Raw genomic sequence first — 17,759 nt, forward strand, 5'->3', positions numbered from 1 at the left:
GATTTAGAACACTCGCGTATTATCTACGTATAGTCTGGCAAACCTAAGAAAGAGTGGAGTTCAATCGCCTAAACTAAATCATTCTGCACGTGTTTTGATCATTGCAAATGTATGGTTCGCATAAAATTTGCCTGAAAACCGTAAAAGAAATGGTCCCTTATTTATTAAAAAGAAAAGTCACGTGCATCACAGGCGTTTACGTTTTAAATCCGTTCTTTTTTAGTTTAACCAGACTATGGAGCAAGATCGGGGGATTTCAGTTCCATTGGCGGATCCGAGGGGGGGGGGGCAAAATGGGCATTCCCCCCCCCCAACGGCATAATTTGAGCATTACGCCTATGGACGAGGGCGAGGCATGGAAAGAATCGATAAATTGTTATGGTTTGACCCCCCCCCCCCCAAAAAAAAAAAACTTTGAGCTGGATCCGCCTCTGTTCAGTTCCATCGTAGCAAAGTAGGATTTGACGTCCTATCGATGGATAACCAATCAGACATATTGTCAAAAATAAACTCAAGTGGAATCAAAGCATAATTGCCATTCAGATAAAATCAAAACGTCTACGAAAGATAAGAAATCCTTTTTAGATCCAACTCGTTATTAGAGACGCAATATGTAAAATGCATACGTCCACGTGCGTTATCCCTTAGATCGAAGGACTCTTACGAAAGTTCGGCAGGTGCACGAAGAATTTGTTACATTTTATTCGATGGATGCAGGCAAGATGCAGGCTCGAAAAAGTCGAAAATGCCTGAAATTGTTTCTTGCCGTTGGCATTCAAACTATGTGCCTGATTTAAGGCTTAGTAAACAGCTAAAAAGTAACACATAATCATGCTGTTTTACTCTCTAACCATATTTCTAGCCATGTCCCTCATAGTGTCAGCGAGGTTTGTAGAGGAGGAGGATTACGATATCAAAAAAGAAACAACAACCGTCATCAACAACTACATGAACCACTATCGCCAAGCAGTGTCAAAGGCTTTCAAACCACGCAGTTGCGTTTTCTCCAACAGGGCGTACGACTACCGCGGCGTGGTGCGACAGGCCTTGGGCGACTTTCCTTGCCAGTCGTGGTCCATCGGCCAGGACGACTTATCAGCCAACTGGGACACTCGCGGCTTCATGCACCGCTACAGCTTGATCGACGGGCACGTGGGCGGACAAGGCTATTGCCGAGTAGCTGTCAACTCGATGACCCCACCCTCCTGTGTGCCGTTCTTTGACCCTAAGATCAAGCCATGCATGAAGAGCGCTCCCCCTTTTTGTGCGGGCGTGGAGACGGCCGAATGTCGTTACACAGGTAACGGACAGGAATATCAAGGTAAGCAGAATAGAACGCAGTCGGGCCGCGTCTGTTTACCGTGGAAAACCGCCTACAACTACGTCAAGAGCCTGATTGGCGACGCGATCTCACAGGAGCCGTTCCTCTCCACAATGAACAATCTTCAGCAGCACTTCCCGGAGCTTCGTGAGTTCATGTATCAGAAGAACATAGGTCCAGACATCTGGTGGTCCAGGGTGAACCACAACTACTGCCGCAACTGGTACCCGTGGTCGACAAATGGCCGCGACAACGGCCCTTACTGTTTCGTGTACACAGATAACGTGCCCGATGGTCAATCGTGGATCACTGTTGAGTCGTGCGACATACCCTTCTGCGACGAAAAGCCCGACGACTGCACGTTCATCACTCGCGGCTCCAACGTTCCGTTTGACTTCATGATTCCACTGCCGTTCACCAGCACGACAGCCGACAACACAGTGCGCTTTTCCATCCGCTCCTGGACCATCGAGTATCCTATTCACGCCCGGTTCAAGTTCACCGACAGCACCAGCATTCTCCAGAGGGGATACTACTTCTACATAGGACCCGTGGACACGGTAGCTTCACGTATTAATCCGATGCTGCAGAACGGCAAGTTCATGAAGTGGCGCCAGTATTCACCCAATAAGACGATGGCAGTGGAGTGGAGGAACATTTATTTTAAGTTCAGCGGTGGCACTCGCAGCATCGAGTTCGGCGATGTACTTGACACCGGTACGCTTGAACCCATTCTGCAGTTCGACGATGTCGACTTTGTTTCACCACAGTTTGTGTCGTTCAGATCAGGACTCGAGGCCTCACCATTTTGTCCACATACCATTAGCAACTTCACATACGAGAACCGCGATAAGATTCCCAAAAGCCCATTCTGGTTCTGGCTGGACCTCCAAATTCCGAGGCGTGAGGTGCTGTCCCTCGAGGAGAACTCAGAACTGTACATCCTGAAGGTTGTTAGACATTATTATTTTTATGGAGCACGGATGATGCTGGGCTATCAGCATCCGTACAAGGACTGTCAGTTCAACTTCGTCAGATCTCGGCTCATGGTGCACGTCCCGCACGTGTGTGGAGCCTGCCAAGAGATCACGTTGGACGGTTCACCGTTTCTGTTGCACCGCATCCCGCGGCGGCCAAGCTCGCCGGACGATCAGCCAGAGTACGAGATCAAATTCACCCTGCGCGGCCGATCTCTCTCCGGCAGCTCGCCGCGAATCTTCTTGCTTCACCAGGCCGGCGCCTACCCGCAATGGACGGTGGAGTCCAATGACACCGTAGACTGGGATTGGGAACAGCGCTGGGGTCAACACCACGAGGACGGGGGATACGTGGACGCCGACTATCTAGGCGCCGCCGACTTCCACACGTCCAGCCCCGGCTACATCATTGACTTCTTATCCGACGAAACCGGTGAACCGAAGCTGACACTATCAGTAAGCCTGCCCGACAATTCATATGCCGAACAATTTGACGGAGGACACAATCCGTACATGAACCTGGAAAATGGCACGTTCTTTCAAATTCATCAAGAACTCGTAGACTCTCATGGAAAGGAAAACACTTTGATGGAAAAAGATATAAAAAGAGCGTTCGTGCCTTCATTTTTAGAAAGTAAGGCCTATGTCGTTCGTGTAAATCGCCAAGGATTTCGTCTTCTCTTCCTTGATGTTGATAATGAAGCGGAAATTGAGCTTCTGAGCTTTGACTATCCTCAAATAAACAAAGTATATGACATCGTCATTGACAAGGGCAATAGAACTAAGAGGTTCCTTTATCCGCTACAGAGCAATGTGGACCTGATGTCCAGATACTTCGCCATAACTCAGTTTCCCTACATCAGTAAGGGAATGCGGGTGTACTACACGGTGCACTGCATTCCGGAGCAGCGACAGCAGACACCTGCCTACCCCGACTGCGTGCTCACACATGACGACCCCAAGTTCTCTGGTCAGTGGTCACTGTCCAGGGATGGATTCAGCTGCGCCCGCTGGGACGATCCCCTTGTGCAAGACTATGAATCGCCAGCACTGGAAGACCTCCTCAAGGGAATCAAAATCGATGAGAATTCTAAGAACATTAAGAAAACGGGATTCGATGCTTATAAATCAATGCGCAAGGACCTGGAGCGCATGCTGGAGGGGAATAGTTATATGATGCCATTCACAAGCATGGACCAGTTGCTCAAGCTCCAGCAGCTGGCCGGTAACCCAGACAACTATCCCGATGGAAGCATCGCATCGGCCGGAAACAACTGTCGTAACCTCGGTGCCAGCAGCGAAACGGGCCCGTTTTGCTTCGTTTACCTTCCGTATCTGGCGCACTACTCTCAGTTCCTGTGGCCGCTACCAGCTCGGTGCAGCGTGCCTCGATGCCACTTCAGCGCCTGTCGCGGCACACTGGCCGGCCACGAGTACCGCGGCCCGGCCTCCACGGACGCTCTGCATCGGCCGTGCCTGGCGTGGAGTCGGGAACGCCTCCAGCAGGTGTACGGCTCCCTCAACACGGATGACGCTCAGGAGCGTCTGGGTGATCTGATGGACGAGTTGGATGGCTCTCAACGGTGCGCTAACGCAATCCTAGAGCCATCCGGGACAGATCCCGGTTCAATTGAGTGTCTCAGTGGTGAAGATAGCCGACCTCGGGCAGCCTGCCACGTTCCGATCTGTCAAATGGGAGGCTGTACCGTTCTGGTGGCCTTCGATGAGAAGCGCGACACGCAAAACTACATGCGCGTTCTGGGCTCTGATCCAAAGATGCTGTTGTTCGGCTTACGCCACATGAGTGTTGCCTCCGATGAGGGTGACGGAAGCTTGCTTGTCGAATTTACCGACCTTCCTAGTGATGCATCGGACCGGGAGTCCCTCATTATTGAAATTGGATTCCAGGTTGAGATCAAATATAAAGCGAAGACAGAAAGTGAGCACACGTCGCTCATATTCAAGGTATTTCCGGGTCTAATCCGAGTCCTTGGACTTCAGTACGTTTGGATCGGTGTTGATGACGACGAAGTGCGATTCGGGAAGGACAAAGACTTCCGCAATCCGCTTCTGACTGCCCCAATAAAGCGCAACCCGACAAGTACGAGCGATGTTTTCCACTTTATCAGCTTTTCGAGCGCAGATGTGATGGCACTTGACTGGGGCTGCGGCTCACGCTGTCCTGTGTGGTATCTCACATCCCAATCACGCCTGTACGAACACTATCTAACACCAGAAGCACCTGGGCCCGACCGCTGGAGCATCAAACTGCGCGTCAGCATTCGCTGGACGGACGACTTCCCGCCAAGCAATGGTCAGTGCGCCAGCGGGCGTAAGCGTGGTGGAATGAGCCTCACCTTCAGCGAGAGTCCGTTTGGCATGTCGTCGGCTTCCGATGTGGTGTTTACCATCGAGCAGGGCGAGGATGTCTCTGTGCAGCTCAGACACTACAAACAGGGAAGCAGCGGCAAGGTACACGAGTCAAAACCGAAACGTTTCACTGGACCCAACAACGACTGCGGCGAGTGCTGGACACACTACGATGTCAAGTTTGAATCCAGTCGCTCAGAAGGATCAGTTTCTTGGAGCATTTGGGATGCGGTGGGCGGCAGGATAATTGGTGATCTCAACATTAAAGACTACAACGACCGTCTGAAGGCGTTTCTGCCAGTATCCTACCACGCGGCTGCTACAGAACACTGCCAGCAGCCTGTCAACGTGGCCTTCAACTGCACGCCACCAGAGAAGTTCGACGTGGAGCGTGTGGACGGAGGCTGGGACGCCTGGTCTCCCTGGGACTGCAGCGCTCCCTGCGATGGCGGTTTCGGCGCCCGTGACCGGCACTGCCGCAGTCCACCGCCTAACTTCTGGGGTCACTTCTGCGAGGGCGAGCCGTTCGAAATGGGCGTCTGTAACGACTTCAAGTGTGGCGAGTTCAACCCGGACATGGTGGACCGTCTGCGTGACGCGATGCGCACAGCAGAGGCGGTGACGGTGACACGCTACGCCGGCGGCGGCGTGCGACTGACGTGCTCGGGATTCGCCGCTGAGCTGGCTCGCAACGCCATGCCCGATCTGGAGACGCGATGGTACTTTAACCGGAGTCGTATAGACCTGTACCGATGGGTGGACATGAGTGGCGGCGATCTCTATCGTGAGGGACTGACTCCGGACGACACCGGGGTCTACATCTGTAACCTGGTGACTCCGGAGCCGGTGCGGGACGAGCACACCGCGCAGCTGACTGCGCTCATCGTACGCTCGCCGGAACCGACGCTGCGGGTGCGCGAAGGGGACCGGCTCGAGTTCAGTTGCCACATTGACATGGTGGGACTGGTGTTTTCGGAGCTGTCTCAACGCTGGCTGCTCAACGGTCACCTGTTCCGCGACCTCGGCGTGACATCGCCCTCGGACACGGACCTCTTCTCGGAGCGCGCCACGTCCGCCCTCGCCGGTGTCTGGGAGTGCCAGGTCTCGGCCACGGCGCTGAATCTCACCTGGACGACCGCTTGGCAGCGGGTCCGGATTCTGGCACGCAGAACCTGGATGACCGACCTCCGCGAGTCCATCTTCTACCAGAAGATGACGGAGCTGCACGGGATCCGGCTGTGGATCAGTCTGGCCGTGCTGGTCGGCGGCCTGGCGGTGTTCTGCGGCGGATACCTGTGGTTCGCGCGCAGGACCATGCGGAAGGAGGCCGCCGAGGTGGCCGCCTACCTCCGCAGCGGAGACATGGACGCGGAGACGGTGCGCGAGGCCGGCGTCTCGCTGGCCGAGCTCGGCGTCACACCCGAGGACGAGGAAGAAGAGGGTGTCGGCGAGGAGGCAGCTGCAGCGGCTGGAGGTGTGACGTTGGGTTCGGACACGTCCGCGTGGGAGTCCGGGGACACGGAGGCAGGGTCACCTCCTCCTCCGCCGCCTCCGCCTCCGATGTAGACAAAACAGTTCGAATAGTCACGTTGTTGAGCCTTGGGCCAGTGCTCGCTCTCGGTGGATATTCGTAATCCATAACTCGTACAAATGTGCCTCCAGAAATAATGAGACCGGTCATCTATCGGTAGGTAAAATGCGCTGATGCCAGGTGTCTGACTCGACTGACTCACGTAAACAAATGGTTGATTGTTGTCAATTGTCATCAAGGCTGTGATTATTCCTCGTTATATGATTCGTTTTGCGTTTCCTTAGGTATCAGTGACGATGTCGGTGTGCCATGCCATGGCTGTGTTTTAGCAGTAGGTACATAGGTACCGCGTGCTATGACATTGCATCTTGTTGATTGGTCATAATATATTGTCATCAAAAGGAAAACGCGTTGAGTTTGTCAATTATGCCTACAATTAACCCTAAATCCGTCGACTGTCAGCACAAATGTGTAGTGCAGCCTACGACAGTCGACAATGCAGTACGATTGTATAAGGACGGCGTTTTAACTACTTCATAGTCACTAGTCAGGCCTACCCAAGGCTATGTAAACCGGCCTACCTACACCACAGCTAGCTACTCTAATCTAGCTACTCAAAGCTAGTTATCCACTTCACGATTTTCCAAGCGATTTTCAATTTTGCGATAATGCGAGAATGCGATGCCACGAAAATGTTCATCTACAGTGCAAACGGACGCGCTGAGCCACACTGAGGAAATCGCATTATTAATTATCACGCAATATCGTTCTCGCATTATTACACTATCGCAAAAAAATTCAGAATTCTGAAATTTTTGCGATAGCGCGATATCGCGATATCGCAAAATCGCTCGGAAAAATCGCGTAGTGGAGCCTGGGTTTAAGAGGACTGTGCTCCTACATAGAAGATTTTAAAAGACGTATCATAATCCATAGGACACATAAGGTGTGCCAAAAACTGTGGCACTATTCTGAAAAAGGGAACAGAGGATCCCCAGTAAACATGCCGACGTCGGCCCGACGTCGGGCCGAGACTCGGCCCGACGTCGGCCCAACGTCGGTTCAACCTCGGCCCGACATCGGCTGGACGTCGGATATGCCCGCATGTTCCGACGTCCAGCCGAAGTCCAGCCGACGTCGAGCCGACGTCGGGCCGAGGTCGTTTGCCGAGGTTGACGAGATCGTTGGTCGTTGGACCGACGGGGCCGACGTCGGCATGTTTATTGGGACAACGCGCCAAAAATATCAACCGGCGGCGGGATTCGAGCCCCCAAGTCGCCGACGTCGGCATGTTTACTGGGACAACACGTCAAAAACATCATCCGGCGATGGGATTCGAACCCCGTGTCATTTTAACGCGAGGTTAGTGCGCTAACCACTACACCACGCAGCCAGATGGCCAATTTAGTTTGTTTTGTTGGGTTATACCCTTTCGGTCTGACAAGACCATTTCAGAGCCGGAAGGATGATAGGATGGAGACATTGGTCTTCTTGGCGAGCACCCTGGGTCCAGTTCATATAGAGTCCCTGGTCCCATTGCTGTTACGTGACACTTATTGGAAAGCGCGACCCCACAATGGATTCATATAGCCACTCTTACACACCTGCACCAACGTTTCCCAAAGTGTCCCTTTGATAAGTGTCCCTTTGGCAAAGTGACACTTGCCGACTGGCCTTTCTATATGAACTGGGCCCGGCCCTGGTGAGTTGCCAGGGCTGAGCCTGACCAAAGGATAGGCCGAGCAGCCCCCAAGCACTCACCGCACCCGGCTACGGGCGAGCTCGGCTTACGGGCAATCCCAAATGGGATAAAGTTTCCCGTCCAGTCCGGATCAGGGGGTTGCGGCGTGTATGAAGATTTGAGTTTCCTGAGGATATTTTGAATACAGAAGCTCTTTATGAAGCATGAAACATGTATTTTATATTATTTTAACGGTCAAAACAGCGGCCGATGTCGGTCCGACGTCGCCCCGACGTCGGCCCGACGTCGGCTGGACCTCAGCAATTGATCTCGGTCCGACGTCGGCCCGACGTCGGCTGGACTTCGGCTGGACGTCGGAACATGCGGGCATATCCGACGTCCAGCCGATGTCGTGCCGAGGTTGGACCGACGTCGGGCCGACGTCGGCATGCTGATGCCGAGTTGCCGACGTCACCCCGACGTCGGGCCGACGTCGGCATGTTTACTGGGGAGGGACATAGAAACATCCCGTAGGCCATAGGTACGGGCCATCAGCCGGCATAGAAACGACCCCCCGCCCCCCCCCCCCCCGCCTCGTGAGCATCCGATCGGGCTTAGGTACATGGGAATTGGGAACCACCTTCGAAAAGTAATCCGCTCCTGTTCGCTGTTTTCTGCTCCGTCTAGGGCAGTAGTGGCGGAACACCTTCAATTAAGGGGGGGGCACTGCCGACTTTTGGTCCCATTCTTTCCATGCAACGCCCATAGGGCTAATGTTAAAATGCAAAAATCAAAGGGGGCACGGTGCCCCGGTGCCCTCCCCGTTCCGCCGCCTATGGTCTAGGGCTGCGAGGGGGCTCGCAAGTCTCACCAGACGGCCGGCCGTGGCATTGGGGTGAAGCGAGGCTGACCGTAAGCTCGGACGGACCGCGCAACAGAATGGTGATCATTTGCTTCAATAGACTTTCCATAGCGTCAACCCTATTTATGGCCTTGGCGTCAACTGTGAACATAAAAATATTATCGATTCAAAATGCCCACCTTAGCTCATCTCTAGGCTGCTATTCCTCGCCACTATTCAATGAGGACACTTCTGGCGCAGAGAGACGTTCAACGCGCAGCGAATAACAGTAGGGGACAACGATAACATTCATGGGCGGTGTATATAGGGCCTTGGGCGGTGTCACGGCGGTGTCGGCCTTGGCGGTGTCGGTGTAGGGTTGGCCGCCGACGCCTCCTCGTCTTGCCGTCCTGATATTTTAGTATTTATTTTGTTCTAGCTCGAAATAGCTGTCGATTTTAAGTAATCGATTCATCCTCTTTTGTGACATGTATTTTATGTGAGACTTGACAATCAAGACAACCATGGAGGTTGCAATGGACGACGTGGCCTCGCTCAGAGCCGAAATCGAGAGGCTGACGAGAGAACTCGATGAAGCCAGCAGTGACAAGATCCAGTCAGCTCAGTATGGTCTTGCACTGTTAGAAGAGAAGGAGGCACTTTCCAAACGATGTGAAGAACTCGAGGCAGCATATGAAAACTCCAAACATGATCTCATTATCACTAGAGAGGTGGGTATCAATATGCAAATGACCATCTGTGATGCCATAATGATCTTGCAGGCCATCCAGGCCCAATGGTTCAATTATTTTATTATATATAGTGTTGAAATGCAGTAAGATCATCAGAAACAATGCTTCATAAATCTCATTCCCAGCAAAATGTGTGTAAGTGAGCCCGTGTAGTTTATATTTCAATACGTATCAGTAGAAGATAATGCTTGCAACATCTTTATTCCTCATCTTGTTCTCTGTGTCTAAACATTCATATACTACCCATTTGGTCTTCAATAAATCATTATTATCATTGTTTGCCTGTTTCCACATGTCCATTGCCTACCTATTTATTTAGAAGGAATTAAAAACTGAATTGGTAGGTAATCTTAAATTATATTGTGCATATACTAGCTTTCCAGTATTTACACCTGACTATATTCACAGGCTAGAGGGGTATTCCACCTTTCAGCAGTGCCCAAAATTTATGCAATTCGTGCAAAGCAAGGCACAAGGAAGCCAAGTGCCAACTAAAGGAAGCCTTGGATAATGGTTAGGACTTAGGGGGCACTGCCTTCTCAAGATCTCAAGCCAGTTTTTGAGGCAATAGTAGAGTTCAAATGTATATGAGGTAGATCTTTTAGCATTAGCATTAGCATTTTAGGTAGATCTTTTTTTTTTGTTTAACTCTTATATTTTAGAAATATAAGAGTTTAACAAAAGATAGCAGATCATAAGGGCTCAATGCATGTAAAATGATAAATCTTAACTTCAAATAAACAATGTATTGCCAAATATTAAAGCTAACAATTAGGCCTAAGAGAATCTCAGTTCATATTGCCTTAATTTAGTTTTCTGATTTCTCTTTAAACAATGCTCTTAAAGATATTTGATTCTGAGAACCAGTTGAAATAAAACATGTGATGATCAGAATTTAAAGAACTACAGCAGTGGCTTAAATCCTGTGGAGTCAAGCTGATTGCCTGCGTTCCAAACTTCATAGTTGTACAAGTATCAATAGACTATGGTTTGCAACCAAAAACAAAGGAAATGCCATCTCCACTGGCCCAAGAATCTCAATAGCTATCACCTGGGACAATTTTTAGACTAGGTATGTTAATTCTTCAATTGCCACTAAAGCCTTGACCACTACTTTATGCAAATTTAGTGGTTGCTCCAGCATATCTGTTCAGTTGCTATTTGGCTAAAAGAAAGAGTGGATTATTGTTGCTTGATTTTTGTTAAACAAAATTGTTTCTTTTACAAATTTATAAACTACTTTTCTAACTGTGGTTGGTAGTTTTGCTGATTTACTTCTGACAAAGTATACCTATCTGTAAATTCATTTGAAAGTGTTTAGTAGGTTGTTTATCCAAAGTTTCATATTTGTCATCTTTTGAATCCAATCATTGTACCCATTCCTGAAGCCAGTTAACACCCAATTACAGCATTATCTTTCTCATTTTGCAGGCTCTGGCCAAGTTCCAGACCAGCCATGAGCAGTCCACCCGCTCAGGCATTGAGCAGGAGGAGAGCATGCTGTCTGAGTCGCACGCCCGCGAGACATCGCTCAACTCCCAGATCCTGGAGCTGGAGATGGATGCTCGCCAGGTGAGCGGTGCGGGAGGAATGGGCGCCTTAGCGATCAGAACTCAGTGACTGGAGTCACAGCAAGTTTTGATCAGGAGCTATTGTGACAGGATGGGCAGGAAGTCTGGTTCTGTACTTGTATCCAATTGTAGCGCTGTCCAATGTCACCCGCCCAGAATAAGCGGCTGTATGGCGTACTCCCCGTGACGCCCGGCGCCGCCCCCACGCACAGGCTCGCCAGGAGGTGTCCCGCCTGCTCGCCGAGAAGGAGGCCGCCCAGCGCGAGCTGCACGACCTCGGCAAGGACCGCGACCTCACCAGTCTGGAGCGGCGCAACCTGCGCTCCGAGCTGAAGGACCTCAAGTACCGCGAGACGCGCCTGCTGCAGGACTACTCGGAGCTCGAGGAGGAGAACATCACCCTGCAGAAGCAGGTGTCGGCGCTCCGCAGCTCACAGGTACGCGGCGGGTGTGGGAGAGCAGCGCCAGCAGTGTCGGACGGCGTGCTGTGGAAGCACATGGCATGAGCAGAACAGGGTGTTGTGCCCTGTGGATGATTATTTACATATGAGCATTGACCAGAATTGACTCAAAACGTGTAGCATGCGATGGTTTTTGTTTCACGCTGCTCAAATGCTGCAGATAACCGAAATTTAGCGATAGCCAGTGTATTTTTTTTTTTTTGGATGACAGTCGCTCCTAGATCGCGATTTAAGTTGCGTATTTTCATTCTCACCACTGAACTGCTCCCCTTCCTCTCGCCCTGCCGTCCAGGTGGAGTTTGAGTCTGCCAAGCACGAGGCTCGCCGGCTGCTGGAGGAGGTGGACGTGCTCAACGGACAGGTGGAGGAGCAGACGGCGCTCAAACGGATCGCCGAGAAACAGATGGAGGAGGCGCTCGAGGCGCTCCAGGTGAGACGCCGCGCCGGGGCGGCTGATCTCCGAGCCAACCAGTCAGCCCAGGGAGGGATTGTTAAAACGATGCACACTATGTCTGGTTACCACGTCAGCTGACCCCAGCAGTGCCTGCCATTGCAATATTCGCTACGCATAGGTTGTGCCAGAGTTATGAGCCATGATGACAAATAATGCCAGTTGCTTGTCAGATCTAGGCTGATTTTTTTCTACACTCGAGCATCGCACGTTCGCCGTTTACTGAGAAAGAAAACACGTCTTTGTTTGTGCCAGGGCGAGCGTGAGGCCAAGTACGCACTGAAGCGGGAGCTGGACAAGCGGATCAACTCCGAGTCGATGCTGAACCTGAGCAACCTGGCGCTCTCCACCCTGAGAATGGGTCAGTTTCCCGGCGCTGTCCAGTGTTCCGGCGCTGACGGGACGTGTTCCGAACTATCCGGACTTGACCCGACCCCGTGCGCGTGGGGACCCAGCGTCCAGTCGTGTCTGGGCCGGTGTGATTGCAATCGGTGTCGTGACTCGATGGAAATGGTGTGTCATGACGGGGCGTGATTTCATATGATTCAGCTGAGAATTAGGGGCAATTTGAGCCGTAATCGTCTTTACGTGAATGTTTTGCTTTTGTGCTGTTCACAAAGCTGCCATGCGTCCTGTAAACAGCATAGAGTATCAGGCCTTCGCTCCATCGTCGATATGACGTCAACTTCGCCTAATTGATAAAGTACTTGGTGATGTTTGATATGCTTTTGATAATTTTGTCGCCAAACAACATTCTATTGCACTATCTGTGCTAATGTTAGGTTATTTTTACATTCATTTTACCATCGCCAGGCGAACTTTGCACGCACGATATTCGTATTTTGCAGGTGACCACCTTCAACCGTTGCAGGTGACCTCAGGTCGAGAGTTATACCAAAGGCTGAACTTCATCCGACCGTTCACAGGCGAGCCTCAGACGGAGAGCGAGGGCGAGGACGACCAGCCGGCGCTGAAGCGGCTCGAGGCCGACATCATTGACTCGAGCGCCGATAAACAGCAGAAGCCGGCCGGCCACGTGGGCGACCTGTTCTCAGAGATCCACCTCAACGAGCTGCGCAAGCTCGAGAAACAGCTCGAACAGGTGCGACGCCCGGGCCCAGGCCTTGGTTGCGTTCCGGTCGCAAGTCGATGTTTATCTTCTTAACATCGTTCCAGACGGCAGCTGCTTATTTTCTTGCCACAGTTTGGTTCGTAACAGCTACATATATTTTTTACGTTGGACGATACAGGTCCTGCTGGCTCCCCTGTTAATTGTTTCCTACTTATAGGTAAAAATCCTGCACTAGCGAATTCAAATAAGTTAGACAATGGTTTGCGAGTATCGTCTGCAGACATGAGTTTTTTTCTCGGTTATATGTTTTCCCTCTAAGCCAGCTTTCCACATCGCTATGACTTGTCTTGCCCATAATTTTGCGGCTTTCATACCATAGGCGACATTTATGACCTCCCCTCACCCCCTATCTGACCCTCGCTACCTCTGACACCTACAGGCGGACGCCGAGAAGGCTCAGCTGACCCGCAGTCTGCGGGACAACCAGGAGAGCCTGGAGCGGGCGCGGGCCGACCTGGAGTCGCAGCGCGCGCACGCCGCCCAGCTGGTGGCCCACGTGGAGGCGCTGATGGCACTGCACGAGGAGGAGGAGGGCGACAGCCTGCCGCCGACCGTCGGCGCCGCGCCTCCCTCACCGGAGCTGGCAAAGGTCGAACAGGTCAGTCAGGGAGGTCAGAGATGGAGATGGTGAGAGTAGGCTGGAGTGGTTCAAACCTGGAGGAAAGCGGGATGTAGGTTTCATCGGAAGGGTATTTTCCAACTGACGTGATGTAATTGAAACCTCTGTTGAATCTCAACCCCCACCCAGCGCCGTTCACACTTCAGTGACTAACACCATCCGTCGAATCCTGTTCCTACTCCCGACACACACGAGGCCCGGGTTGTCGCCCTCTGACCTCAGTCCGTTATTCTTCAGGTGCTGGACAAGCACCGCCAGCGCCACCAGCTGGCCATGCTGGAGATCAGCCGACTGCAGACTGACATCAGGGACATGCAGGCCTCAGAGTGCAACTCGTCCGAGGCCGTCGTCACGCTCAGGAACGAGGTAACTGGATACCAGGAGCTGCGGTCTGCTGTATTTAGGCTGCTGTAGGGAAACACTAGTATGGCGGTGTGCTTTTATCCCACTAGAGACGGATATCAGTGACTGACCGGTCCCCTCCGTCCCCCAGGTCTCCTCGCTGCGGAGTCGCCTGTCGGAGTCGGAGTCGAAGGTGTCGGACCTGCAGTCGGACCTGTCCCTGCTGAGTCAGCTGACGGCGCTGACCCAGGCCACGCTGGGCAGCAGCCAGGAGGAGCTGATGGGTGTCAGCGAGGAGCTGGCACAGCTCTACCACCAGGTCTGCCTGGCCAACGGACAGACGCCGCACCGCGTCATGCTCGAGCACATGCAGAACGTCAAAAACCTCGGTAGGTGAAACAGGAGGAAGGTTTTGGGAGGCTGAACGAAAGCTTTCCGCTCACGAATGATTCTATTTGAACATTTTGTCCATTTGGAATGACTTGCTCTATTTTCCCAAGCGCTTCACACGCCCACCGTACCCGTGACTGTTGGCTTTGCGTCCCTGGCAGGCGAGAGCAGCCCCAGCCGAGAGGGCTCGCCGCAGAACTCGTTTGCGCCCACCAAGTTCGAGCAGCTGATGAGCTCACTGAAGGTGGCCAAGCCACTCAAGGAAGGCGAGGCGGCCGACCCCACCCAGGTCGCCAAGCAGGTCAGAACACGGGCGTCAGTGGAGAGCTTGCAACGCAGCTGCTGTGGGTGCCTACTTATGGTTGGTCACTACAGTTTACTGTATCGGCTAAGATGTTTATGGATGCATCAACGGATGTCTAACCCTTTAGGAAATTATTTATCAAAATTCATCTTAATTATACCGCGTCTTTTCCTGTTCGTCAGATGGAGACCATCACGGACCAGGTCAAGTACCTGCGCCGCGCCGTCGAGCACGCTATGGAGGCCAGCAAGCAGACTGGCACCGGGCCGCGCGCCGCCGCCACAGACGGAGACGGGGACGGCGACCAGCTCCAGGTCGAGGAGCTTCAGGAACAGGTGCGTGCGGGGTGCAGGCTGTGCGGCCCTCCAGGTATTAAGTGGTTGGTTGCCAACATCAAAATAATTGATCTGCGTTGATGAATACGTCTAATGGCTGTTGAAAACCACTGCCGAAATGTGTGCACGAGCCCTCTTCTCATTTGTATTGGGTCATTTTACAGGAGTGTCTCTGTCATTTAAAGTTATTACACTAAAAGCACATAGGCTAACCAACCACTCTTTTGCTGGAGGGCCGTACCTCTCCGATAGGACGGTGCGGGAACGAGGACTGGGCGTGGGAGAAGGAACTTAGTGTATTTGGGCAGTGTCTGACAGGGGACTACCCGGGGCGAGATGAGAGAAAATAATAGTTGGCGGGGATTTACGACGGGTGTTGGCGATTCGGGGCAAGTTCGATGTGCGCGATCGTCATATTGCGGTTCTGGCTGTTTCATCTATACTCTCTGTCCCTATCCGCCAGGTGATCAAGCTCAAGTCGCTGCTGTCGACCAAGCGAGAGCAGATCGCCACCCTGCGCACCGTGCTCAAGGCCAACAAGCAGACGGCCGAGGTGGCGCTGGCCAACCTCAAGTCCAAGTACGTCAACGAGAAGACCATCGTCAGCGAGACCATGATGAAGCTGCGCAACGAGCTGCGGCTGCTCAAGGAGGACGCCGCCACATTCTCCAGTGAGTGGTACAGCGTGACGGGGTCTAGTGGGGCTAGGCTTAGCTGTGGTTGTGACATTTGGGCAGGATTCAGGAATGTGGTGGGTATCGAGCGAGCTTGGGTTGGCTGTTTGACTGTTGGGTGTCTTGACTGTTGTTTGACTATTGATCGACGCTAGTTAACCGCTTGGATGTGGTTCAGACATAATCTGGTAAGGACATCAGGAATGTTTTCCAATGTTAGCACTACCCTGGCCACCTTTGTGACTAACCTGTCTCTGACACTCTTCCGCCTCCGCTGTCGCGTCCAGGTCTGCGGGCCATGTTCGCCGCCCGCTGCGAGGAGTACGTCACTCAGGTGGACGAGCTGCAGCGCCAGGTGGCCAGCAGCGAGGAGGAAAAGAAGACGCTCAACAGCCTCCTCCGCATGGCCATCCAGCAGAAGCTGACGCTCACCCAGAAACTGGAGGATCTGGAACTGGACAGGGAGAGGCGGCCGGCGCGCGCCGGCGGAGGACAGGTCAGTCGGGGAAGGGAGAAGGGGCGTGTGGGAGATGTCTTTCGGTTGGAGATGGGTGGTGCAGGGGTTGTAGGGCATTTGATCATGGCATAGTCATGGGTGCGATAGCACTAGGGTGGCGAATTCTTGTGAGCAAAAAAAAAAATCGTTTGCGTTAATGTCTGTTTATTTATTGCCAATCCTTGCGAATCACAAGGTGTCATTTACAGGTTCGATTCATAATAAAATACGAAATTCCCGTTATTGCTGGGTAAACCCTGACGCTTATTCCCCTCATTCGTGTCCCGCAGGACAACAGCTGGCGTCGTTTCGGCGGCGGCGACCGGGGCCGCTCGCGGGGCGGTCAGTCCCGCGGCGGCGGCCGATTCCCGCAGGCGGGCGGCTACGGGCGGCGGGACCCCTGACCCGCGTGTGCCCAGATGTAGTCCGTCCCCGGCCCGGCCCGACCCGGTCTCCCGTGCTCTCTGCCGGGCCTGCCGGCCGATCGGTGGGCCGGTCTGTGTACTTAACCGCGGTAAGTGAGCGCCTACGGGTCAGCGCGGCGCTTTCGAGGGATCAAGTGAATACCAAAGGCAGCTGGGCGCGCGCGGCGCGGCCGACCGCCTCCGATGCAATACTGGCTGAGTCTCGTGTTGGTGTGTCGGTGCGGCGCACACTGCCGTCTCGTGCAGCCAGTGTCCGTTCTGTGGACGGCCGGCCTGCCTCTGTGGTGGTGTGTGTGTGTGTCTGTTACGGTCTGACGTCCCCTCGTTGTTGTGTCTGAGCCGGGGAGCGGTCCCCGGGCGCCCGGCCCCGTCCGCCGCGCCCGGGTCGTGTGTACAAAGTGGATGGCAGTGCGGGCCGTGCCAAACCGTCCAAGCGCTCAGCGGGGCGCCGGGGCGGCCGGGGGCGTCGGCAGGCGCCGCCAATCCCGTGTGTTCGACTGGCAGCGCAGTGTCTGAACGAATGAGCTAACCGCGCCCGCAGCCTCGTATTTATTGCATGCCGGTGACGGCTTGGTTGACGGTGGCTCTAGGCATCTACTGGTTTTTTTATGCGCTCGTGGATCGCAGCTCACCACAGCTGTCCCGCAATCAGGCAGCTGGCAATCTGTTTTATATTTATCTTTTAGATGCGCCTCTGTGCTCTGTGTTTACATAATATGAGACAATCATGTCAGACATAAGTTGACAATATAATGTAACTGATATACGTGTAGCATAACAGCGCTTTAATAAAGTATGTCAAAATACTTAATCCGATATTTTGTTTTGATGCTGTACCTTGAAGCGTAGCTAAGCTGTTGTCACCACAGTGCTGCTTTTAGTGGGACTGTGAAGCATCATCACTGACTATCTCGACCCGGGATGACACTAGCAACAGTCATACCTATGGGTAGTAACTTTCTTGCTGCAAATTCACCCGTGCCTATAACAGCCTATATACTTTTCTGGTGGCCTCTAGACTAAATCGCGCGTTAACGGAAAATCCCGGAGGAAAACTGGCGTTTCATTTGCAGCATAAGCTTGGAA

General features: G+C 52.9%; 1 protein-coding gene across 1 annotated transcript; it reads left to right on the forward strand.

Moving 5' to 3' along the window:
• Positions 1-9,072: 9,072 nt before the first annotated feature.
• Positions 9,073-17,487, forward strand: LOC122384934 (protein bicaudal D-like). The gene is made up of 14 exons (XM_043372774.1): positions 9,073-9,452; positions 10,905-11,045; positions 11,257-11,481; positions 11,798-11,935; positions 12,212-12,317; positions 12,883-13,058; positions 13,468-13,686; positions 13,945-14,073; positions 14,201-14,438; positions 14,601-14,740; positions 14,926-15,078; positions 15,542-15,749; positions 16,040-16,248; positions 16,539-17,487. Exons 1-14 carry the CDS (start codon positions 9,246-9,248, stop codon positions 16,650-16,652), a joined length of 2,403 nt encoding a protein of 800 aa, XP_043228709.1. The 5' UTR covers positions 9,073-9,245; the 3' UTR covers positions 16,653-17,487.
• The last annotated feature ends 272 nt before the right edge of the window (positions 17,488-17,759 follow it).

Source organism: Amphibalanus amphitrite, unplaced genomic scaffold (assembly GCF_019059575.1).
Source record: "Amphibalanus amphitrite isolate SeventyFive unplaced genomic scaffold, NRLGWU_Aamphi_draft 000204F_arrow, whole genome shotgun sequence".
Classification (NCBI taxonomy): Eukaryota; Metazoa; Arthropoda; class Thecostraca; order Balanomorpha; family Balanidae; genus Amphibalanus; species Amphibalanus amphitrite.

Bases quoted from the DNA above. Each gene is read 5' to 3' on its own strand.
- LOC122384934 (XM_043372774.1), top strand. From the start codon at position 9,246: ATGGAGGTTGCAATGGACGACGTGGCCTCGCTCAGAGCCGAAATCGAG. The intron at 11,482-11,797 runs GTACGCGGCGGG...CCTGCCGTCCAG, and splicing joins CGGCGCTCCGCAGCTCACAG to GTGGAGTTTGAGTCTGCCAA. The intron at 14,439-14,600 runs GTAGGTGAAACA...CGTCCCTGGCAG, and splicing joins GCAGAACGTCAAAAACCTCG to GCGAGAGCAGCCCCAGCCGA.